At 39.4% G+C, this 26869-nt stretch overlaps 1 protein-coding gene across 1 annotated transcript in view; it reads right to left on the reverse strand.

The window, feature by feature from the left end:
- The window catches only part of CSTPP1 (centriolar satellite-associated tubulin polyglutamylase complex regulator 1), a 79821-nt gene that overhangs the window by 48607 nt on the left and 4345 nt on the right, over positions 1-26869 (reverse strand). Inside the window, exons 2-3 of the mRNA XM_054634913.2 lie at positions 22005-22107; positions 6087-6217 (exon numbers count right to left, since the gene is read on the reverse strand). Of these exons, the coding sequence (XP_054490888.1) occupies positions 6087-6217; positions 22005-22107 (234 nt within the window). The remainder of the gene's footprint in view (positions 1-6086; positions 6218-22004; positions 22108-26869) is intronic.

Here is a 26869-nt window from a genome sequence, read left to right on the forward strand (position 1 = left end):
AGCAAAGAGGTAGCCATCACACCATGTGATGAATGTGAAAGAAACCTGGTCATTTTATAAGATTTTATTTCAATATGAACAGTAAATGTACCTTTTGTCTGAAGGGGAGGCAAGTGTCTGCAAAAAGGATTCTCAGGCAGTATAGTCTAACATACTTTCTGCAGCAGTTTTACATTTCAGTGCTAAATCTAAGGTATCAAACAACAGCTATTTTTGCTGGAAGCAGTTCTAAATTGGGAGGCGGGGGAGGTGCAAAGAAAGAAAAAAGAGAAAAGCTGTTGAAAAGCACCAAAGAAAGCTGGGGCTCTAGAAAAGAAGTGCCAATGGTTCTGACTGAGCTTTCTGTTCACTTCTCAGTACATCAGGCCTGGAACAAGTTTCTCAGTGCAAAATTTCTCTAATTGGCTGGAAAGCATTTAAGGAAAAATCTTTCTTTTTAATTAAAAACAGAGAACCAACAAGACATGAAAGCCATGGGGGTTGGGAGAGGCATATGTTGACCTTATGAGGCTTCACAGCAGAACTCTGCAGGGGCCGTTTAAACTGAGAAAGCACAGTTTTAATTAAAGAGTCCTGAGGAACAGACAATTCAAAAGAGCAGGTCAGATAGATTCCAAGAGGTCAATTTAAGCACAAGCAGAGGGAAAACAAGACTTCTGGCCATTCTGCCTTCCTCTGGGAGAAATCTGTTGCTAACTGATCATTATGCTTCAACAAACACAAACTGTCCTCTAACCACCTCTGTGAGTGTTGTGTATTATTGGTACAAGTTAAAGGAGGGCACAAAGGGTTATAGTGAATGGGGTAACAGACTCACTGGTGACCTCTCACTAGTGGAGTTCCACAGGGCTTCATCCTATGCCCAGTTCTCAACATCTTCATAAATGACCGAGATGTGGGACTCAAAGGAATACTAAGTAAGTTTGTCAATGACACTAAACTGGGCAAATCCCTTTTCTCAAGGGCAGAAAGGCCCTGCAGAGAGACCCCAACAAATTAGAGGTCTGGGCATTCACCAACCATATGAAATTTAACAAGGGCAAGCACTGGATTCTGCACCTGGGATGGGGCAACCCTGGATATGTGGACAGAGTGGGGAACAAGAGGCTGGAGGGCAGTGCCACAGGAAAGGGCCTGTGGGGTCCTGGTTGACAGAGAGTGGATTATGAGTCAGCAGTGCCCTGGCAGACAGGAAGGCCAACCCTGTCCAGGGGAGCATCAGGCCCAGCAGCACCAGCCGGGCAAGGGAAGGCATTGTCCCACTTTGCTCTGCACTGAGGCAGCCTCAGCTCGAGTGCTGGGGGCAGTTTTGGGTGCCATGATATAAGAAAGACATGAAACTACTATAGATTGTTCAAAGAAGGGCTACAACGATGGTGAAGGGTCTGGAGGGAAAGTCATATGAGAAAGGGCTGAGATCACTTGCTCTGTTCAGCCTAGAGAAGACACTGAGGGGAAACATCATTGTAGTCTTCAGCATCCTCACAAGGGGAAGGAGAGGGGCAAGCACTGATCTCTTCTCTCTTGTGACCAGGGACAAGACTCGAGGAAGACATGAGGAAGACATGCAACTGAGTCAGAGGAGACTTAAGCTGGATGTTAGGAAAAGGGTTCTTCACCCAAAGGGTGGTTGGGCACTGGAACAGGCTCCCCAGGGAAGCAGTAAGAGCAACAGTCTGACAGAAGCAAGAGGCTTCTGTTCAAGAAGCATCTGAAAAATGCTTTCAGGCACATGGTGTCATTCTTGGGGTTGTCCTGTGCCGGGCCAGGAACTGGATTCAGTGATCATGATGGGTCCCTTCCAACTCAGGATATTCTATGATTCTATAACAAGAAATTCTGTGATGTATTTTTCACCAGGAAACCTCAGTTTCTTGTTACTGGATCACATTCATCTGTTTCCTTCTAGTCCTGGTATCACATTCCCAATGCATGGAATCCCAGATATGCTTATGCATACTTGAAAATAAAACTCTGCATCTTACTAAGCTTCTCAACCCACTGGAAAATCCTGTAAAATGGATCCAGCATATCACCAAAAAGAAATCCTCTTAAGAAAAAACAAACAAACAAACAATCCCCCCAACCAACAAATTTTTCTTTACTTTTTGAAGTGTAACCATCACATTTATTGAAGCTAGTAAATTACCCTTACTATTCAGAGACAAAAATAAAAATAAATGTAGCCTCCAAACAAAAGGACTTTAAAAAGTCAAGGTAACCCCAACCTATCAAGTAACAGAGCTAACATAACAAAAATAACATAAAATATGCTATATTTCTCCATGAAGAGCTATTTCCCAGTAATTCAAAAGGATAAGGAATTAAGTAGAAAAGTAACATCTACAGCAATTTCCCAAGAGAAACAGTAATGTTAGTGCATTTCAGTTACTGTATACATGGTTCTGCACACACACAGATTGTTACATTTAAGCACTGCTTGTGTTCAGACAGATTTCTCTATTATTGGACATTTGAGAACTCATGGCTAGGCGCATCTGCTTGGGTGAATGACATGCACATTCCAAGTCAAGCCATGGTCAAGACTGACAGACAAAGGAGTAAATTTCCCTGCATCAAGGAGGAACAGCTACCAGCCAGATTAAGCAATCACTTAATTTATTTGTGCAATATTGTCTACTTTTCTAAAATCACAATTACACACTCAGAAGTGAAAATATGGGAGTTTTGTGAGTTTGTATAAACTCACAAAATTCCATCATCTTACATCTTTAATATTCTCTCTTGCTTCCCTCCAGCCAGGGTACAAGCTTTGATGTAAGTTATTTATTAGGTGGACTTACATCCTCATAGGGTTGGTATTTATGTCGTTTATCAAGGATACCCTCCACAGATGGAGAAAATTAAGAAAAAGCCACCACCCACTCCTAAAACATGAAATTCAAATCTGGAATGAAATGTAAAGTAATTGAGAGAGGGGGAAACAGCAGTAAACACTTTTATGATAAAGGAATAAATAAAACCAAGAACAACCTAGAAGACATGGAAGTTAGTGAATGTACTACTTCTGGCAAAGGAAGACAAAAGATGCTTTCATAGTTCTTCAGAGACATAAATCAATGACAAAGAATGGAGCAATCCCTGCTGAGAAACAAACCCAGAGAGAAAACTGGGGCAGATAAGAATCATGCTGTAGAAAACAAAGGGTATATTTTCATCCTTTTCTGCACACAGAAATTCCATTGACATAAAGTGGCCGTTTGATAAATAACACTTCATACACCTCACACAGGGCATCGAATGCAGAAATTCTAGGTCAGGTCTCAAAAGCAACATTCCTATGTTAGCCCAAGCTATATTGCTACTAATTTCAGAAACAGCAGGTTGTTTGTCCTATGCTCTGTTGCATAGTATATAACCATAAGAAGAATTTCTTACCAGGACTGCATAACTTACTTACCTCCTTATGGTGGTTTGACCCTGACCAGGTGCCCACCAAAACTGTTCTGTCACTCTCCCCCCCTCAACTGGACAACCAAGAGAAAATATAATTAAATGCTCATGAAGGCAGAGTAGGACAGGGAGAGATCACTGACCAGGTACTATCACAGGCAAAACAGATTCGACTTGGGGAAATGAAATTGAATTTATTACCAATGAAATCAGAGTAGGATAGTGAGAAATAAAACCAAATCTTAAACTTTCCACTCAGCCCTCTCTTCCTTCTGGGCTCAACCTCACTCCTGATTTCTTTACTACATTCCCTCCCCAAAGTGACACAGGGAGACCAGGAAGTTTGTCACACATTGTCTCTGCCATTTCTATCTCCTTGCTCTCTTCCCCAGCTCCAATATGACATTCCACAGACACTCCTCCACAAACTTCTGCAGCATAATACCCTCCCAAGGGCTGCAGCTCATCACAAACTGCTCAGAGTAGGTCCCTTTCATGGAGCACAGTCCTGCAGGAATGCACTGGACCCAGCTTGAGTCCCCCGTGGAGTCACAAGTCCTGCCAGCAAAGCTGCTCCAGCATGTGCTCCTCTCTCTGTGGGTCCACAGGTCCTCCCAGGAGTCTGCTTCAGCACAGGTTTCCCATGCAAACACAGCTAAGAAAAAACATGTAGGTCTACTCTATGCCTGAGTATGGTAATGACCATATTTCACCCATCACATTGCACAGGTTCGGCTTCTCAGTAAATGAGTTTAATTCTTAAGTGGCCATGAATGTTATGAGTTCCTCTACACACAGGTATAGCAAAAAAAAATTCCATAGCAAGTAAAACTGAAATAAAAAATATTGAGGTTCTAGTCTATAATTATGACTAGAGAACCACAGAAATTGGACTAAGTGGAAGAAAATATTGACAGTAATTTATCCGAAGTGATGCATTTCTGTCTCTGGTTAGTGTAAAAAGAAAATGTATGTAGATGTATAAATATACAGCTAAACATGTCATATTTACCCAGACTAAAAAGTGAAGCTAGTGGACTTCAAAGTTAGAAAAATACACACTGAACTCCTTTTAGGCCACAACCAGAGCTTAGCAACATCCAGCTGAGCTTTTGTTCCTGTGCTTATTACCCTTTCTCTTCAAAGTACCTTGGTACTTTCTTCTATGGCCTTTTCCATACTCACATAAAACTACTAAAATTTAAAGGAGATACTATGAAGCTAAAACTTGTCCATTCTTTTCAACAAATCCAGGTGCCCTTCATCTGGCTGAGGTTGGTGCTGGATAAATGAAGCCTGATGAAAACTTGCACTGAAAGTACTGCAGTGGATACTTTGCATCAGAGAGCTTCTTCTCAATTTTTCAATATGGTTTACCACAAACAGCTGCAGTTCTGCTGGATGACTTCTTCACTGTTATCTCTAACTTCCCCATAGAAATATGTCTAGGAATCTACTTTTTTTTTCCTGGCTATGACCTGATCTCAAAACAGGTATGGCCTTACTGCATACTGTTAAATTAGTATCATATAATTTACCTCAAATCTTTAAAATACCTGAAGTAAATTATTTATAACATAACAAAGTACCTCTCAGTGGGAGGAAGGTGTTACAGATAGCATAGTCAGTTACTTCAGCAGCTTACTGCAGATTTTGTCATGTTTAACTGTGATTGCTTAATTGCCAAAGATCTAGATGGCACACGTCAAAAAGTCTTTATTCATGGTCTGGCAAGCTCTGTTCATCAAAAGCAGAAGTGTTGCAAAGCTTAGCCAGAAGGCAAGGTTTTATCTATATTTAAGAGATGGTTCTAGTCCTTCCTGCAAGAAGAAATGAGTCTGAATAGCCTGAAAGAAATGAGGATTATAGTAAAAAAAAACAAACACCAACATTCATATTTGTACAGCAACTTTCAGTGTATTTGCTTAAAATACCAAATTAAAAAGTAAAACAAAACATAATTTTAGTTGCATGTAGTTACAAGAGTTTATTTTGAACTCTGGCCAGTTCTGTAATACCTAATATACCAAGTGTAATATAAGAATAGCTAGGCATGATAGCACAGTGCTGAGCATTTGTTTTGGCACTGGAGCTTTTTCCTTGTGGATAGGGTTGGGGAAGAGGTCACACAGTTGTCAGTGGTTCTTCTTCCACAGCCATCAGGATTCTGCAGCATCACCTAGCTATGGCAGGACTATTCAGGCACAGCTCAGGTGGCAGTGTTAACTGCCCCACACCACTGAACCCAGCCTCCTGCAGGCTCCTAATGAAAGCACTCAGGAGCCCAGCTGGCTGAGAATCTCAGCACCCCCTTCCCTCATTCTCTACACCCAATATTCCAACCTTCTCTGGGTCCTAGCCACTAACCTCCAGCACATTTTTTTTCCTATCTATCTCAATGCACAGGCCCACAATATCCTCCGTCTGATCTATTGTTGCTTGACGCGCTGTTCTGTTACAGAAGTAGCACTGGCAACAAGGTGCTTCTACACTGCTATATTCTGGGAGCCATTTTTAACCATTCCACAGGGAAATAAGATGTTCTCTCCCCATTAATAATGTTAGGATATTAGAATGCAATGTGAAGGGTCAGTATTTGTAGTGCATGAATAGCCTGGCTAACGATTTTCATGTCAGGGTAACAGGACAGCAGCAGATGCTGGAATACTTGCCTCCATTTTTCCCCACAGTTCGGAAACACCTCCAGAAGGTCCGAAGAAAAGAGGCTCTGTTGTGAGGGGTGGCTTGGACAAAGCTGAACTCACGGAACAAGATGTGTGTTCCTTGCCGCACGCTGTTGAAACTGTGGACAGAAAGTCAAAACAAGAATGTTAGAAAGCTGAACCAAGATGAATATTCTGGGAACAACTAGAACAGCAGCAAGAAAACCACTGGCCATTACATTTTGTGAAACCAAATCTCCAAAGTTTATACCCATCTGTTCTCTAGAGAGAAGACTATTTGCAAAAACCACACATTGAAATTTAATTATAGGAATAAGAGGTTTGTGAAAGTGAAATTGATTCTAAAGAATCCCAGCAAGGATTCTTTAGAGTGTCCAAGACCCACTTATTTGAAAACAATCCATTGGAAAATGGCTTGCCAAGAGTAACTGTTGTTTATTTGACCAGAAGATGCCCTTTCTTTTAGTACCTTTGAACTTCACTGCTGTTTATATTACAGTTTTCTTTAAAGCCACAAAAAAATCCTCTTTAAGAGAAGCCTCAAGGTATCATTTCTAGGTTACTGAAAATTGACTACTGGATAAAATTTACTGTATAAAACTTACTGCAGTTGTGATGAAAAGCTGATTGATACACCACTAAACAACCATTTGCACTAATGCATTTTGAAAAAAGTAGTTGGTCATTATGATGAATCTTCAATTCGACACTCATGTTTTTGTATTTTAGTATAAATTTCTAAAATATGAGTTGTAAGCATTTTAGGCTAACTTATTACAGCAAACATTTGTCTTACAAAGGTTTCTCTGAAGTGCAAGAGGTTCTCCTTTGGGCATGGTAAATCTCAACATACAAGAACAAAAGAAATGCAAATACAAACATTATATACCAAAAGGTATAATGACAGGGTTGCCTCAAAGATAGATTTTGTGCATTTCACTTGGCATCATGCAAGTGGGACAAAGCTTCGAAACACTCCAGAGAGATCATTAAAACATTCACTTGGGACAGCAGCTTAACTCTCCCTCATAGATGAGAATTAATGAAAAGATTCAAGTTTACTTTCATCACAGCAGATCCTCTCCATAGGTAGCATCTCCGAAACAGACAAAATCTGGTGGTCAGTGTGAACCCTCTCAGTCTGCAATTTTAAATCACCTCTTTTAATATAAAGACTTTAAATCACTTTATCCTTCATAATACAGAAAAGGGTCTCACATTTGAAAGAGAATTATTCCACACAGACTTGACCAAAATTTGAGTCATGTAACAACTGGGTGTGGGTGTGGGTGTGTGTGTGGAGAGAAGCCATTCAGTTTTTACAAAAGGAATCACCATTTCTCATTTTTAATATCCTGGTTCTCAAACATATGTGAGCAAACAGAATCTGTTGTCATGTGTTGAAAGGTAGTACAGAACATAGTTTCTAGCCCCCCTACCCAAAAGGAAATGTAAATAAAATAAGTACAATTGCCTTATGATTAAGAAATACTCATGACATTTGAATCCTGGAGTCAGGAATATTCTTCCTGTAAATATCATGGACACATACAGTATTTCATATTTATGAAACCTTATTCATGCAAAGTAAAGCACAACCATCGTCCCAAGAGATTAAAGTAAATAAATAAATCATGTGCTGGATCAAAATACGCCAAAATTACATGACTATCATTGCAAGCAAAGAGTATTCATTACAAAGTGCTGTCACTCACTGCCTTAGAGTGAACAAGTTCAGAGTAAGGTAAAGTAACTTGCAAAAAGTCCCACAAGATGCCTGTGACAAAGCTGGAAATGGAATTTCAGATCTTCTCATCCCAAACCACAGCCTGTATGACTTCTTTCATTTCTGATCTGCATTGTTTCACTGATGAAAGACTGATGGAGAAAAGAATGATACAGATGAAAAAGAAGAAAGTTGGTGTAACAGAAGAAGGCAGCTTTCAGAAAGATAATACACATAAGGGAGGCATTTTGGAAGAGAAAGAAAATGAAGGCACAATGATACAATCAAATGCACCAAATTATGCTGCTCAGAACATCTACAGAACATGCAAATTTTGGAAGCAGATCCTGGCACAATTGTAATGGAAAGGTCCAGACATGAAGCCAACATACTATTCATTCACAGGAGACAGCCCTACTATATTACTCCGTATTTCTAATAAGCAAAAACTCTAGTCACTCACTTTTTCAGCATGGGGTGGCTTTAAACCTACCAAGCAGAAGGGTATGATATCATTTGTTGCTTACTTAGTTAAAAGAGTGGGTGGATATGCTGGAACTTCAGCACACCTGGTCGTGCTGACAGCCAAGTGCCTCCAGCTAGTTGAGTAAAGGAGGATTTTGTTTAACTATACAATGGAAGGATTTTCCCCCAAAAGCTCAAGATTGCAAGCCTGGGAGTCAGAATTTTATCCCAGTTAAGATGTTACATTTCAGACACCCTACTACTTACATTCCTTTTTATAAGTAGTAAAAGTTCAGCTCAGAGGAACCAGCCCATGGTGGAGCTATCCAGCAAGCAGCCCAATGACAAATCTATTCTCAGATAGGGTCAAGATCACTACAAGGGACAGGAACACTATATATTTTGAATAAACTATATATGTTGAAATTCCTAGATCATGGGTAGATGGCCAGTACCAAAATAACTTGGCCACCTTTTTTTTAACAGCCACCCAGAGATGAAGGTACCATTAATGTGGCAATCTTACAGGTAAACATTTCTAGAAGAAAGAAAAATTATGACAACCCTATGTTGTTACATGTATTCCAACAGTAGGTAGGGCATATGACCAACACCTTATCTTGATTTTTATACATGCAAACAGATGTTTTTCCCAATATCTTTTGAATACAGAAATTAAATAAGCTGCAGTCAGAGGAATGGCTTAAGCAAGGTATCAACAATAAAGGAACAAACTTAACCATTAAGCTCAATCATTCTCAGCAAGTTGAACAGCTGCTGAGATTCTTCCCTTAGGATTGCTCAGTCTTCCCTCTATCTGTCCTCCTCTCAGTGAACAGCTCATACTGTTAGCAAAGTTAAGTGGCCAGAGCTTTTCAGCACATTTGAAGAATAAAGACTTAGGAAAAAACCAGGGTACCTCAACAAGTTTTTACTTTGTCCTCAATCACTTAGAAATGGGTTTGGGATCCAGAAGCAGGGAAAACAATTTTTCACTTCTCTGGTTAATTGCTCTTTTTCCTCTTTCAGGCATTTAAAGTGTAGCCATCTGCAAGAGATTCCTTCTAGAAGAAAGCTTTCAACAACTGTGTTAGTCTCCATGCCTCCTATTGCAAACCTAATGCTTGCTTCAGTCCTCTACCAGTAAATAGAGTAGGAAAATTAGAAGAGTAACAACAGTTATTAATGATGTGATTTTATTTGCCTTGCTGAAACCAAGGCTACAAATTGAATTGAATGTTCATTAGTTAACACCAGTTTACTGTGAGCACTCATATTTCACACAAGAATTGTTAGGCAACTGGATACTCTGTTAACAAAACAGCTTTTTGCATTCACTTGTGAGAAAATTCTGAAGAAAGATGAGAGAAGAATAAAGCAAGGTTCTCAGCTGATGGGGATATCTAAAGAAATTCTTACAGTAGGGGCTTCTGGATGCTTTCTCACTCCTTTCCTTTCTGTGCCCCAGAGCAGCCAAGCCCCAGAACAGTCTCCTCCACCACCACTGCGGAGAGGGCTGCATCTGGCAGCACACCCAGGCTAATCTTGTGGGATGGGACATACACGTGAGGGGAAGAAAAAAGATTTGGGAGGAGACTGTGATAAAACAGCCCCAGCTCTCAAAAATGGTTGTGCTGGGAATCCTAGCACTCAGGTGCTGCTTCTCTAAACAGAGCAGCTTTCATAAGGCTTTGTCTTTTGTGCATTTACTTTTCGGCAACCTGCCAGAGTCCAGAAACTTTCAAGCACTCTTTTCAAACCTTTGGACTTCTAAATAGATTGTAAAAGTCCCAGGATGCTATGGTAACATCTCAATTGAAACCCATTACAGCAGTTAGCCTCTGCCTGCTGAACTCAGGCAAAGCCAAATACGCACAATGCAGAGTCCCAAGTCCTCAAGAAGGATGGAAGAGCTTGCCAGGACCCTGCTGTCCCCCTAGCAGGTGCCACCTTTGGTTACCATGCAAAGAGCTGAACAAGTTCACAGGACCCCTCCTCTACCAAATGGAAAACAAGGAACAATGACCATATTTCCTTAATTGACAGCATTACTGCTCGCACCTTCTATCAAGAGTATGATGAAGAAAAAATTTTGAAGGCTTCTTGAGCATAAACCACTTACACGCACACCCCCACACACACCCTTCTCTTGCCAGCTACACAAGTGTCTAAGTCATTAAAACAGAGTTGAGTGTCTCAAGCAAAAATAAGGTAGTCTCAAATGCAAAGTTGCTGTCAGAGGCTATGTTTAGACTGACTGAAAGGTCTGTAGAGAAAAACAGTGCGGAGGATTTGATGTCAACATCATGGGCATCCCAGGATTTGTTTTTCTTGACACATGCCCTGGACTACTTCAATCTAGTCCCATTAACTGAATGCTCATTTGCAGAAGGAACACATCTTCCAGTTGAGCCCCATCTGAAAGGAACCCAGAGCTCCAAGACTGTTTCACTGTGTGAACTAAAGCACAGTAAGTAGGGATAACCAGGAGTATTAGGATTAGAGACTATGCTACAATGGGTAACAAATAACTAGCTCTAGCAATAGAAAATACTGAAATACAAAAGGCTTTACAAAACAGGCAATTTCTATTGTTAAATAACTCATCCACAACAATAAAGCATCCCCAAATAACCAACTGCACTTAGCCCAAGGCTATGCTCTGAGATAGTAAAGTGAGGTTTACCTTGCCTAGAAGGAACCCTGAGAGGGAACACTTAAAACTGGAGGCATAACTGGGTAAAAAAAAAATCACTGTTGTAGTGATTAGATTATTGCTGTATGAATGTAATTTAAGATCATTTTATTCTTCACCTCTTGGGTTAAGAGTACTACAATATTTGCAATATTCAGATGAATCACTGGACTGCTTTTTTAGGTATCCCCCTTGGAAAGTAGTGTAGGACTATGAGCATTCCTCAATTCAAAGCCATTGTTTCAAGTGCTTTTTTAAATTCCACACATCTTAGAACTTGGGACACTGAGGTCAACCTCAAGGAAACCATCATCTCCCTCTAACGAAATTAGCAGTGCTTTTTAGACATTTCCTTGGAAATGTGTTAAGACAAAACAGATGCTATAAGTTATTCCTGATGACTGGCTTTAAGGGAAAATAATCAGGTTTTTTAACAACTAGGCAGATAGGAAATCATTAATATTAAAAACTTTTGGCAAGATTGGGTGATATAAGACTGCAAACACAGAGACTGGATCTTTTGAGATCCTTCCTGTCTCATGCACTCAAGATTACTTCAGCTGAAGGGTGTGGAAAGAGGGAAAGGAGCGACAAATTTTAATTACGTGTTTTCAGACTTCTTAATATAGGCTAGGAATCTCTGTATTCATGGCAGACTTAATGCAGGTGGTACAAAGATTATCCCATGTACTGGGATGAAGGAAATGAACCACAGCACCTGTGACACAGCTCAGAGTAGGCAGTGAACAAGCTTTCTTATGTTGCTTTGTAGCAAATCAAACCCTCTGAGACCAGTTTATAGATTCTGGAGAAGGAAAGGATTAAAGGAGTTGCTGCGCTTGCTTGTTATTACCCAGAAAGCCTTTATCTTTTTTAGAGTCCCTCTCCCTTAATTTTTCATATGCTAGGTCAGTAATTTAACACCTCAAGCCTTGCAAATCCCAAGCTAAAATGACCATACTGTGTTGAATTAGTAGCCCAGGATTTAAAAAAAAAAAAAATTAAAAGGCAAATGGGGAGGGGTGGGGACGTGGGAATCTTTAAAAACAGAGGCCTTTTGATCAGAGCAGCATCCTGCAGTTTGCTGTAACTCAAGCTGACCATTCTTACATGTCAGGAATTAAGGACTCCCCCTGCCAGGCAGGGCCCTATTAAAACACAATAGCTGTTTGAAAAGGGTAAGCAAGCTGATATGGATATAATAGGCCACATATTGGGGCCCCTTTCTACTGTGAAATAAAGCTTCTTCTTAGAATTATGAGCTGGGAAGCCTAGTATTCAGGAAGACGGGAAAGGGCATATAATGAAAGACCATAAACAGCCCTGCAGAAGCCCTCCAAGGTGCTTAAGGGAAAAGTAAAGAAGCCTTCACAGATAAGCATCAATCACCCATGACCAGCTCTTTCAGTCTGATCAGGTGCAATTTCAGACTACATGGTGTTACAGGGAGTCTGCAGAAGTCTTGCTGGTATAAACAGAGATTTATTTTTTACAGTAGGAAACTGTATAAGTTGCATACCACTGGAATAGCTGCATGAACACCATTATAACTAGCTTTTATGGAGAAGACTGCAAGTTGCTACCCAGCTTCCCTCAAAAAAACCTGTTTTTTTCTGCCGAAACCTAAACTAAATACATAAATAATAAACCAATCCAAAATTATAACTACACAAGGAAAACTGATAACTCTCCAGCTAATCTATTAAGTATTTGTTCAAAGTAGTTCAACTTGACATTTTGGGGCAAGAAGAAAATTCCTTCTGAACTGCTCTATAACTCTCTATATTCTGAGGGTATGGGAGCTACAAGTCCTCTGTTAGCTTCATTATCATACACCATGATCTCTATTCTTTGGCTTCCTTTATTAACCAATGAGTATTTCTGTCCTCCCTGTCATGTTGTGGAATTCATTCACTAGATTTAAGATGCCACAGAAACCATACCGTGAACCTGTGGCAAGGGTGACAGGATGGCACAAAGATGAAAAACACTATTAAAAACACAAGCCACACAAGTAATACTCTGATTTCCTCTTATCTAACACTTCAGAAAGTAGCTATGGAATTGACATCGGCTGGAGATGGATTTTGATACCAAAGCATAAATGTCCACCAAAGGAGGAGTATGGATTTGAAAATTATTGAGGAACTGCACCCATCTTGAACTCTTGAGATCAAAGTAAAATGCCATGTAAAAGCAAATTGACTTTGCAGAAAGTTGAGGCCAAAGCATATATAAAAGTAAGGGCCTGCTTGCTCCATTCTGCATGAATTCTCCTATTGTAAGACAGTTCCATGTTTAATAAACTAGACTTTTAGTTATTTTAAAAGGTAGCAGCCCAATCATGTTATGGCTGTGATGACACACAAAATACTGAAATATAACTGAATACCTGTTCCAAAGAGATTTGATACTGGTGCCATGCAAACAGATTCCGTATTTGCTCATTTCAGCCTTCCTTTGACTGGAGAATTTCAGAGGAAGAAATTTACAACTGGTACTCTGTCATCCAATTCAGTTGCCTTGGCAAGAACTATAGCACATCAAAGACTAAGCAGCTTCCAATATTTTCATCATGGCAACAAATGAACCTTGCCAAAATTCCCTAATATAGATGAAGTTACATCATTTGACATTAATGCTAACTCTGCATTTGGAGATTGCTTAGCTAAACCACTTTGTGCTCACTACAAGTTCTTGGCTACAGTGTTGAGCAGCTACAGTTTGTTTAATTCACTTGAAGATACACAATAATACTAAATTTGCAGGACATGGTTATTGCAACTCACTAAAGCTAATGTATTCTGGGATCTGTATGGTTTCAACATAGCACTGCACAGAAAATCTCAGGTTCTCTGAAGACATGCAGATTTCAAGAAACTAGACTTTTTGCTTTTCTTGCTATTGTTTTGTGCTGTTTTTACAGAAAAGGAAGATAAACCACATTGCAAAAATGCATTTTCAGGCTTACAAGACTTTTGGTGTTTAATATTAATGGAGATGCAGCCATAGTTAAGAGATTTTATCCTGTTAAGGATAAGGAATCCTATTATGGGATCTTATCAGATCCCATTGCTGCAAACATTTGCTGATTTTTACAGTTTGGCATACCTAATTTAGGAAAAAATTTCCATCTGTTGGTCTTGTCCACAAGGGAACACATATATTAGGGAACACATCCTCTTAGCACAGCAATGAGAAATGTACCTCAAGGTTTTCTGTGATGCCTCAACATTTTGCAGCCTAAGAACAAACACAAAAGTCCTTCCAAAAACACAAAACTGGAAAAAACCCCCAAACCAACAACAGAAAACCAAACCCCAACTTCAATTCTCATCAATCTTTCTTTAAAGGTATTTCTGGGAAGAAAAAAGCGTTCCTTAAACTTACACTACTTGATTCCAATTTAATAGGAAGCCTTATAGGTTTAGACAGATGTAAGCCAAGAACTCTAAAACTGATCTCCTATATACATGAAGTAGCCTAGACCCATGCCAAAGTGCTTCATTAAAACAAGAACTAAACCATGTGAGTTAGTACCACAGAGAGAGGTACTGCTATTCATGAAGTTACCATGTATCCAACAGCGGTACTCCTACTGCTGAAAACATCAAAAGCTTTATTGGAGGAAATAGAATGTTAAAAAGAAAATATTACTAACAGAAAATTATAAAACTATGCCTTTCATTCTTAAGAATAATTTTTAAACCCCCACATACAATATGGGAAAAAACACCATGTACCAAACTTTCTACGCTGCTATGTTTTTCCAAAGCTGCTATTCTTGAGTGCATTTCTACTGAATTCCAGTTCCCAATTTCATATTACTAAAACAGTTTCCTTCAAAAAACTTTGAGAAACTGCAGGAAATCCAATCTTTCAAGCATGTGACCAAGCATGAGGTGAGATTACTGCTTTATATACACATTGCAGATTGTATGCAAAAGACTGTAAGTAGTCCCACTACATCTGTGGTGGATATATCACTATTTATGTTTCTCATCTTTTCCTATATATTCCAACAGTGACTCAGCAAGCACAAGTGAGCAATTTTCCAGAATGATGGGGAAAGCTGCTGGTCAAACAGTTATATCAGCATTGAATATCTACCTTGCATCACGGCAAACTCTACTACAGACCTTTTCTCAGTGGAAGATGGACAATACAAGATTTCCAGAGCTCCCCAATTCTGACCTGGGGGCCCTTTCACTTCTGCAAGGATAGAAACAAAACCACAACAGAGATGCATGATAAGAAATGCAAGAACAGGGCAGGAACCAGCCAATATCACAGATATAAAATAAAAAAAAAATTAGCAGACTGATGGAGAAAGTAAAACTAAACAGAAGACTCTGTGACATCCCAGGAATGCACATTGATGTGTGATGTACATTGCCAGCTCCTGTCCAGCCTTTCATCCACCAGTATCCCCAAGGCCTTCTTGGCAGGGCTCCTCTCAATCTGTCCACCCCTCAGCCTGTATAAGTTCATACATTTCAAGTCACGAAAGCCTGATCTTAGCTCCCAGCTGGGATCATAGCCTTCTCCAAATTTGTACTAGTAATATCAGTAACTATGATGAAAAGCAATAAAAAAATTGGTAGCATAAACGAGAGTTTTACTAGTTAAAAACTAAAGCTAGAGAGAAGATAGTACATTCAACTCTAGCACAGAGAAAAGGCACAAAGTTAACTCAGATATATATTGTCTTGATGCTTGTACCATTTGCCACATTCCTGGACTCTGGCTTTTGGGAAATTTCTTTCCAGTTTTATTAGCTATCCACACCACCTGTATGCAGTTGGCTTTAATCTAAAGGAAGCTCAATTTCATGGCACATGTGTTGCATTTCAACCTTCAAGGCTGTAAGAAAAAATAAAATATACCCAATTACATAAGGTCTCCATAAAGTAGTCAGCCAACTCTTGCTGCAGCTATTCTGAAAAAGACCACAAGTAAGTATGTAATTTCCATGATGTGAAGGAATAGGAAAGACGTGGGGAAAGACTGCACTGCTACTCCTGTGTGTCTATACTAGGAGCATCATAATCTGATCACACTGCACATGGAAACTGTGATTGCCTCTTTTCAAAGAGCAAGAACACAGTGCAGGTCAAGTCAGTATGTAAGTGCAGACATCATGGATAACAACCCTGTGCTGACAAGATGCTGATATCCAGTATTAACATTCATATGTTTTGGCAAATCCTGCAGATTCTTTTGTCACCAAACAGTATAAGAAGTTTCTTATGTGGAGTATATTACCACATAGAGCATCACTGGTAAATACTTTAAATACTTTCTTTTAAGTTCAATTCTGCTACTGCTTTGTTACAATTGTTCCAAGATAATCCTGTTTACCAAAAAGATTTTTTATCTTTTCATCCCCCTTGTATTTCTTTGCAAGGGACACATCTGAATATCCACTCATCTGTAAGATTCTCAAGTATAAGGTAAGACAATACTACATTTTCTAATATATTGGCAACATGTACAAACTACAGTGGGAATTGTGTTATTGAGATTAATATATGCATTTTTTCCATCTGTTTACTCAACAGCAGTTATCCCAATCAGCATATTTGTCAGGTTAGGACTTGTTGCAATGTTTGTTACAGAGAAACAACTCTGGGAAAATCAGGAGTTCATAGATCCTGGCTGTCATATCAAAATCCCAGTGCTGTTTCTCCCATAAAGGAATTCTATAATAAAAACATAGGGTGACAGATACACAGGTTCCAGACAAAATTCACATAATTTAAATGTCATATAGAGTTATCCACAACCCCCAGATCTTCCACAGCTCTCATACAAAACACATACCCCATGCACAGTGGGCAGGAGGTATTGAAATCCCATTTCTAAGGTGGGCTGGAGAAATTCAATTACAAGAAAGAGAGTTTGCCCTTCTGACAACGCTTCTCTGCAGAGGTGAGACTGGAAGGCAACAAAGGGACTAACAGAAAGGCTTTGTGTCCATTAGCAACACTCTTAGTGGAGAAATATGCAATTACTGTAGGTTCCCCAGAAAGATTTATCAACAAATTCAGTCCTGCAAATCCATTGTAGTCTGTGGAGAGACACTTTCAAAATGTTTCTTTCACAGCAACTTATACACATTAACTGCAAAACCTCCTCAGAGCTTCTGGCACAAGTGCTGTGTCTGAGTTCATATATTCACTCTCTTTTCCCTGATAACTGAAGAGCAAAGGAGAGGCAGACAGCAGTCGTACGCAGTGCCCTAGGGGTCAAGGAATCCCAAGTAAAAGCCTGTCAAGAACCATCAAGCACATTATCCCAGCTGAGATTTTCAGCCCAAAGGGGTGCAGCACAGCTAGGTCATTGACAGCAGCAGCTTGATACTGATCACATGGCTCCGTGCAATCTTGCATTGAGTGGCATCATTTTATCTTTTTCTCTCCATAGCGGAAGACATGCAGGAATCAGGACAGTATTTGAAGAATACACGAAATGTTGAGGGTTTTTTTGCAATTGCTCAGAAGATTATATCAGAGAGAATATCAATATTTTAGGTAATATCCTAAAAGTATTAATATCTCACAAATACTACTGATTTGCCCAAAACACAAAGAACTAACTCTAAAAAACCCCAACAACCAATGCCCCTCCCCCAAACAGTTGTACTGAGAAATTCAAATGAATGGCTTCATCTCTCAGAAAGGGAATCTGGCGCAACTTGTCAAAGCCCTAAGGACCTTCTCACTACTGTTTTTGCTGTTTGTACTGTAATTGTACAGAGTCGACATTCTACAATGCTAGGTGCTGTAAAGTACATGCAGTACAATATCACTTCTGTCTTGAAGAGCTTACACTATCCTTGCAAACAAGACAAAACAAGTTACTCTGAAAAGGGGAAAGATGCAGAGCAGATGACAGCAAGATGATGATGGTGATAAGGCCTACATACACAGATGCAAAGAAAAAAGAAAATTGATGGCTCTAAGCTAGCTCTAAGAATCTCTTCTTTTCATAATCAGATAATTCAGCTTATTTCCAGTTGCCAATTAAGGTTGCCTTCAGTGAGTGGCTTAGTTCTCATGGGCATCCCATCTGTCTTGTTCCTGGCCCTTCCCCCCTGCCCTCCTGCCCCAAGGGTATTGAGACATTTTTAAAGAGAAGGACATTGTTTACTCTACAGATTTATTTCTATTATGTTGTACAGCAATAAAGGACTGAACAAGCCAAAAGTTTGTCTGATACCAAAGCCTGTGTCTATTGCCAGAGAAAGCCAAAGGAGCAGTATCACATTTGTCCCTAAGGAAAGAGTTGAACAAATCATTCCAGCCAATCCAGACAGCAAGAGAAAATGAGGTACTTTCATTGCTAGAAGTTGATACTTCTCACCATGATAACATCTTCCTTCCCAAGGATCCCAAACTATATAGCACTGTCAGTCTTGTTACTAGGAACAAAGCAAATGTTCCTTCCTGTAAAACAAGGCTCTACACAGTGCTGAGCTGGTATTTTGAATTGCCAGGCACACAACAGATCTAAAAGCTGTATCTGACCCTCAGCCTTGTCACACACACCACAGATACCTCCTCAGATAAATACGGTTAAACTGTCACATAAGATCCAGCAGGGGCGTTCAAATTAGAGCCAGCAGAAATGCTCTTTAGAGGAAAAGGGGATCTCAGCCATCAGTTTGCAGAGTCCAGTGGAAGCAGTGCTACATCTACAAGCTAAAAGCAAGAGTTTTTTCTCAGTCACGCTCCAGCTAGCAGGTGGTCAGGACATATTTCACCAGAAACAAGAGAAAAGGAGAAGCATTTTTGCAACAAAAATATATAGACTCAAAAAAAAAAAAAAAAAAGGTCCATTCTCTTGTCTCCAGTTCACTTGTGTTTGATTTATCAAACAAAGTTATGGCAAAACCAATTTCCTAACCAAGATAAGTTACAACTGGTTATTATTTCTGAGCTTTCCAAAGAGTCTTGAACAGAGCAGCACACCTACCTGCATGCTGGAAGAGAAAGTTTCAAGCAAAGGGTTAGCCTACAAAAAAAGTAAAATGTACTAGTAGGAAGTCTCTTCATCTATTTTTTTTTCTTGCTGGTTCTTTAAGCTGAAATGAAAAAAAGACACAGACTCTTTTAAGAGCCCAGAAAATATAAAGTGGGATGCTATGCACATTCCCTCTGCATGATCAAATGCATTAGAATGAGGGCCCTGGTCTTCTTCAGTATAGAAAAGATCAAGAAAACAGGATAATAAATAATGTATAGGGGGAGCATGTTCCTTTAAGATATGTTGGCACAGACATCAGGCTGGAAGAAGCAAAGCAGCATTAGTGTGTAATTACACAGAGGGTTTTCAAGAGTCTGCATTTCACGAAGATTCAAGAGCAGAGCTGAGATTTCTCAAGCTTGTAATGAACAAATACCAGTAGCATTTCAGCGTATCTATAAAGTCAAGATTAGTCCTAAGAGAGGCATAATTTTACTTGTTTAACTAAAAGATGTGGATTAATTGGCAGAGGGGTGATTGATCCCTGTTCCTGTAAGGGTCAGGAGTGAGCCAGATGAGGGAAGCCTCAAGGTACTCCCAAGATTGAAAGCAGATGTCCACATGATTGGGACAAATGAACACTGGAATAAAGTGGGAGAAAAAACTATCCATGAAGACTATTCTGGAAGGAAAACTGTAGAGATCAAGGTTAGTCCTCTGCAATCAGCAATCACAGTGCTAGATGGTGGAGAGCAGTGAAATACATACCCAATTCTGTTTCTTAGAAAAACTGAAATACTCATTGCCAGCAAAACACTTACTGCTTGATCCATACAGAACTAAATGACTGTATAATTTTCAATTCTGAAATTTCACTCAGGTATGCTAAGTCCCAACAAAGTTTTCTTAATTACCAAAAAAACCCAAGTTGCTGTAACTGGCTCAAAGACTTGAACTGACATGATAAAGAGGGGCATTGCAATGCATGATGGAAATGCCATCAGGTTGCTCTTCAGCAGTGAATCCAGCAGAGAGGTCCATGGAACACCACTACATTGAGAAGTATGCCCTCTGAAAGGAGTTTGGAAAATATCTAATACCCGTCCTTGACAGATTAATTTAATTTCTGAAAAGTTACAGAAGTCGTTCTTTTACACCATAAAGACTTTTAAAAAAAATTACTGGTTTGGGCCTGCCAAACTGCCCGCTAGCTTTCTAAACCTGGGCTTGGTCTCTAATTTTAAGTCAGCATAAATAGGGAAAAGACAATTTTAAAAACTGGACATGCTAATACCAAGTCCCTTCATCTCAAATCTGCAGCATACTTCAAAATATCTCCATTCCAATCCTCTCCTTCAGAAAAACATGGATTATGGAAAACAGTGGGACAATGCCCACAAACCTTCTGGAATCTCACAAGTTATCTTTGAGCTTGAAGATGCTGAGACTGAAGATCAAATTTATTTGCTTGGGAAAGAAGTGTGGCCTTCAAAGCACAGCAGGAACAAACATTGAGTGGATGAACAGAAATCTTCTGGGCAGTGAGGGTTCACCACTAAGCCCTGGGAGCCAGAACATATAATATTTTCATAATATGAAACTTCACATTCTACACCCATGTTGGCTATCATTTATTCTCCACTTTAAATGAAGAGTCCCACATTTCAAATCTTCACAGCTCTCAAAATTACTAAGATTGTTTGTGCTTTGGTATGGGGACACAGTTTCGTCTGCTAAATTCCAGATATTTTAGAAAAGAAAAAAGAAAAAAGAACTACTAGTTCTGTATTACAGAATGAATGAAAAAGAATCCTTTTCCTACAGAAAATATATAATCCTATATTCCTAGATATATAATAAATAATATTATAATATATAATACATAATATATAATATATAATTCTATTTTATATATATATATATATATATATATATATATAATATATATAGTCCTATAATCCTTTAATGAAATCAGAAACTCCACAAGATGCTCACTGTGAACAAGAAAATATTGTAAAAATTGTATCTCTGAAAATAAATGGGAAAAACAAGATCTCCAGCACCTAAGTCAGTCTGAGGGTTTTGCTCTATGGTGATGGCTTTGTTCATTATAATGGTTTTGAACCACTACTTATTCTTTTAAAGGTAGAAGAGGAACAGGAAGTGAAAAGAAAATAGTTATCACATCAAGATGAAGAAATACTACAGAGCATTTTGAACAGTTTCACTGTGTGAACAACCTCTTGCTCACCATTTAATTTTTGAAGTATATATATGATCAGAAGTTTAGAAAGGACACAGAAGAGTCAATTTGAAATTAGATGCAAGCTAATCTGCAGAGATGCCTCAATGACAATTTCAGCAGGTTATTTCAAAGCCACCTTGCCTTCAACTCCGGTGAAGAAATCCTGTTGCTGGGTGGAGTCATTGTAATCCTGCTCTTTATCTTTCTTAAACTCTTGTTTCCAACTATTTGCTCAGCTGACTAATGTCAGTATTACTTTCTCTGGACAGAAAGCATATAGTTTTTCCCTCAATAATTTTCTTGCAAATTAGTAAGAAGAGACAGTGGTCATGTCCAGTACTTAAGGACTTACCCAGGTTTTAAGGGAAGAAGAGACATCCTATTAAAGCATTTAACAGAACAACAATCCCACAAGGACACAAACAATTCAAATTCATACTCAAGAAAAGGAAGAATGAGTGCTGCTGAAACCAGCAGCAGTCTGTGAAACAGTTTACTTCAGTATTTCTCAAGCAGTTTGATACTAACAGTCCTGACCAAGAGAAGCAAAATTTGGTTTTCCATGTTTTTAAAATCACTGTTTCCCAGAGTGACTGCTTTACACTAATGTTTGTAATAGAAGAGGTACTGAACTGTACAAAACTCACTACAGTTCCAAAACACACTCAGGCAGCCCTTGACTAACCCAGTAAAATCCAGCATTCACAACATAACCAGCAAATGTCCAGTTCCATTCTCCATGTATTCTGTCTGTTTCCAAAAGCCCTCCTCAGGCTGGCCCTATTGGCAGCATCCTGATGTACTTACTATTCAGTGAAGAACCTGGCAATGCCATACTGACTAATATCTTCTCTGTTCTCCAGCAGCTGACTCACTGCATCCTCCATGTATGTGAGGACATGTCGCTGAGCTGCAAATAAAAAACAGTAAGAGACAGAAGTTAGAATATAAGGGGCCTTCCCAGAGCCAGACAAGCCCAGCTGTGTGCCTTACACAAGACATCAAGCATCTGCTTCCTCAATTAGAGAGTGGAGGTTTCTTTCTCCCAGAAATAGATAGCAAAATTCATCACCTAAATCCTGCTTTCCTTCCTGGCTACACAGAGTTAGTCATTAACAGCACTGACCCTTTTTTAGAATCCCCTGAGATTTTGGTATTGAAGGAAGATAAGGAGTTGTGAGGCAGTTTCACTGGAAAACGCTTACTCCAGAGGAGTTCCTGATCTCTGTTCTGGGTCATCTTTCCTACACAGATTGTCAATGCTGTTTTGATGGGGCTGTTGCAGAGCTTTAGGTATTCTTTACTCTCCCCTCTATACCAAAGCCAAGTAGCTTTAAGGTTGTTTTGTAAAGTTTTCCTCCTGAAGGTGCAAATAAAAGTACATCTGTTTCCAAACAAGCATCAGTGAATGTGGCAGGTGGGGAACAGGTCTGAATGCCAAGAGAGAGTTATATTGCTCAACATCCAATCTCAAATAACTGCCTAGGCCAAACAGGAGAATTTCAGAAATGGTGGATCTGCCAATACCTCACCACAGAACGACACTCACTTATAAGACTCCTGAGTAAAGACAGTTTGGTGCAACACAAACTGTTTTGCTGCTTCTACAGGGGGCAGACTGTACAAAACAAGCATTTGCCAGGGAGGAAGCAGCACAGATTTACCACTGAGCCCCTTTGATGTTTTTGGCTAGAAACCAAGCTAGAGCAACAAAGAGCCGAGTCTGAGGTGATGTGCCAGCCAGCAAGCAGTAGACTTTCCAAATCTACAAGTTCAACAATCAGAAGACAAGTTACAACGAACCCAGGAAAATCATTCCTAACCTGGAAAGCACACAAACCCTGTTCCCAAACCACACACCTCCATCCTAAACACGTATCCTACTGTACCTTTGCAAGTAGTGTCGTGTCCTAAAAGAGCAGGAGAAAACCCTTAGGGAATATAGGAAAGGCAAGGGCTGTTCTTGCTTCTTGCCAATCTGCTCCAGACTTGGCAGAATCACCCCCTCAGCAGCAACTGGCCAACCTCAGACCCACATCAATATTCTCTAAACCATTTTAATTTGTGTTTAATATCCTGGTAAGCATCAAGCCTGTGCCACTTGATACACAGCATGGAAGGCCCTTTCATCTTAGTGTGGGGTGGACTTCAAGAGAAGCCCGGAAATGATTATTCCCAGTGGATACAGTGATTAAAAGTATGTGTGAATATTGATTGCTATCAGGGGATTCTCTGCCTAGAACACTTTTCAGGACAATAGTAAAATTGGTTAAGCACACCCTGGAAAATACCTTGCAGCTGATAGCAAAATGGTGAGCCAAAGGTTTAAAGATATTATCTGGCACTAAAAGATACAGGGCGTAGCTTTATTTAATTATTTTAATGCAAAGGAATAAATTTAATTTATGTGAGTGATTAAAGAAAAATAGCTCTGCGCACCTGTGTCCCCTGAGGGAAGAATGAGTCCGTGCAGCTCAGTCATAGGCTCAAGATAGCAACAACTGGGTAACTTTACTTCAGCCCATCCTTCCTCCCTCCTCCTGAAGCAGTCCATCTCACACTCAGCAATTGTCTCCCAAGGCACCTCTTGAGGTGTCACATGTACCAGATTATGCCAGGAAATGGTACTAGCAGACAGACTTCCACTCATCTCAGCCCGTAATAAACTTCAGCTCAACTGCAAAACCATTCTCAACACTTTGTGGGGAAGTACACACTCCTTTCATAGAATAGTCCCTATCAATGAACCATATTTCTCCTTAGAGTCATAAACCTCCCCTAAAAGCCTTTGGGAATAGACAGGCATGGTCCCACAGTGCTACACAGCACAATGTAGCTGACCTCTATAATAAATACCTTTGAATCTGCTCCTGGAGAATAAATTAACTTTCAACATAGAATTTTAGACCTTTCAAAATGTACACAAAAATATATAGGTCATTATCGAATACAATTGCTTGTAAAAGGGTATTTCTCTTAGGTTTTTTGTTGCATAGCCTAAGGATCCTGGCAAAGAGCCTCTATACCTATTTCCCAGAAGAGTGGGTAGAGGTGTGGGGAAGAGAAAACTATGAGCAGAGAAATTAAAAGAAAATAGCACTTTAAATCTCCTTGAGAAGTCTCCCTCTTTGTCCCTTTGGCTGTTGTGCTCTCTCCAGGTAGCACAGTTCACACTGCCAAACCAAATTCCAGCTCTGGCTTCCTGTTCACTGACTGCCCAGTTCCATGGAACGATGCAAGTAATATGTTTTATAACCCAACCAATGCTATGCTATACAGGAAAGTCACAGAACAAAATGTAATTTGCAGACAGGTTTTAGCAGGCCAGAGAGGCAAAATAAAGTGCCAGGAGTCTGGTTATAGCAAAAGAGTAGTTCCTTAATTTATACAAATGGTACTTTCCATAACAAACACTGGAACCATACCGGAACATTAACCGTTTATGCAAGTATAGTCAAAAATCTGTGGAGTTCTAGGCAAAATAAATGAGATGATTCATACATTTAATAGATTTTGAAAATTCAGGCATAATGGTGTACTGGTTGCTCATATTTTGAGGCCCTCTTTGCAATAACAAGGCAGCAAGTCCAAATCAGAATGTAAAGCCCAAATACTCACTGTGCTTTTACAGCTTTCTGTCTCTACTAATTTTCTTCCTGACAGAACTCCAGTATACTGCAGTTTCCACACAGGAGGTGTTACAGCAGGACATCCTCAGCATTTGTTTGTTTCAGGCTTATTGTAACAGAAGTTGCCTACTCATACAGAACTTTCCAATGCAACCCATATTCTGTAAATATAACAAAAATTCTCAACTCTGAAATCCCAAGCAAGTACCCCAAACAGGAAACCAGTGTGCCTGCCACACTTATTTGGTAGGTACCACTCTTTGCTGTCAGGTTTAAAAACTAACAGTTGGGTTTCACAAAGGAATCTGACAGAGTAAGTTCACAGAGGATTTTTCAGGCATCCCATAACCTGATACTAAGTAAGTACCTTTGCACAGAATATCTTAATTCTTATCACTAAGCCACGAGCAGTGATGTTATACTTGGAGCCTCAGTCCAATCAGTAGCAGCACGTACAGCTCCTCCAAAGCTGCCCCCTGCAGCACTTAAGAGAACAGCCTGTGATACTCACATGGTCACACCCCCCCATCACACACATGCCCAATGTTTAAAACGAATTTTTGGAATAAATGCACTTTTGGCTCAGAACCAAATTCAGGGCTGAGCAGTGGCTGTTCAATTCAAGCATGGCCAGACCAAGTCATAAAAGTACAAGGCATAATGGGGATTACATCCACAATCTCCATGGATTTCTCTACAGCACATTAGACAATCATAACTAATTCCATTTAGCCATAACCACACAAAATAATTTTGCACATGTATTTAAAATAGTAAAAATAGTCTTTTTATAAGCTACCAAATTACTTGTTTCAGTCTTCTGATAAGAACAAACAATCCACTACTTTGTAGGTTTGATTACACATGTTGTAAGAACAAGCATTTGTACTTGAAAAGTCTTGAAGGAAAATTTAATGCAAATAATATCACTGTACAAAACTGAATATATGCACTGAAATTCTCAGAGCCAGAAATTCAGGAAGAAGGAAGGAAATAGATGTCACCTTTAAGTCATGATACTGTGTATATGCAATGGTTTTATTATCCAAGTGGATAACTCTCCAGGAGACATGACTTCTTCTGAAACAGGAGCTGTCTATCAAAGCAATTTGTTCTGTATGCACACAAGGGGTTTTTTTGGTTTTTTTTTTTGTTTTTTTTTTTAAGTTGGGGTCATTCCTGGCATAACTGAATATGCTCAAAAATCAGGAGTGGGAATTCCTGGATAAGACCACCTTTTCTTACTTATTTGCCTCCTCCTCAGCTGAAGTGCTGAAAATACACACTGCTTGATGCAATTAACGTTATGATTAATTTCAGTTATCGGAAGCTTGAGAGCATAACAAGCTTTAATGGACCTGGAATATTTCTGGCATTTTTAATCTCTGAGAACATATACTCTGAGAGCATAAGGTAATAGCTAAATACTCTTTCAGTATTTGTTCTAAACTGTAGCTTAACTAAGGACTACCTTATTAGACACATTGGAAAGATATACCCATAGTAACATAAAATCAATTTCATGCAAATATAAACCAAAACAATAATGATGCAAGAGAGAAATAGTAAGGATATAAACTGCAACAACAAAATCACATCAACTCTGGAAATTTTTCCAGCATCAATGGTTTTTCAGGATGCTCATTATAATCTTTTCAGATATCATTAAGGACTAAATCTCTTCAGATATTGCTAAGAAATGGCCTGGGAAAGAGAAGTGAGTGAACAAAACAATTAACCTAAATGCTACATCTCTGCACTGTCATAGTTCCTTCCAGCTTTGCATAGCTTCACAGTGTAATTTCCTATTTACCCCCAAAAGCAAAATGTTTTTTGAAGGATGGAACATTTAAGTACAAGTAGACCTTGTCATACCAGAGGTATCACCCAACATGAGACTTGCTCTTACTCAGGAGCACATGGCAAGAGGTCACACACCATAACTACAGCACATTTCATATGTCCCAATTTTCAAAACCACTTTCAACAAAAAGTTTAAGAAACATTTCCATTTATAATTTATTCTTGACCATAGCTGAGAAT

Source organism: Agelaius phoeniceus, chromosome 6 (genome assembly GCF_051311805.1).
Source record: "Agelaius phoeniceus isolate bAgePho1 chromosome 6, bAgePho1.hap1, whole genome shotgun sequence".
NCBI classification, from domain to species: domain Eukaryota; kingdom Metazoa; phylum Chordata; class Aves; order Passeriformes; family Icteridae; genus Agelaius; species Agelaius phoeniceus.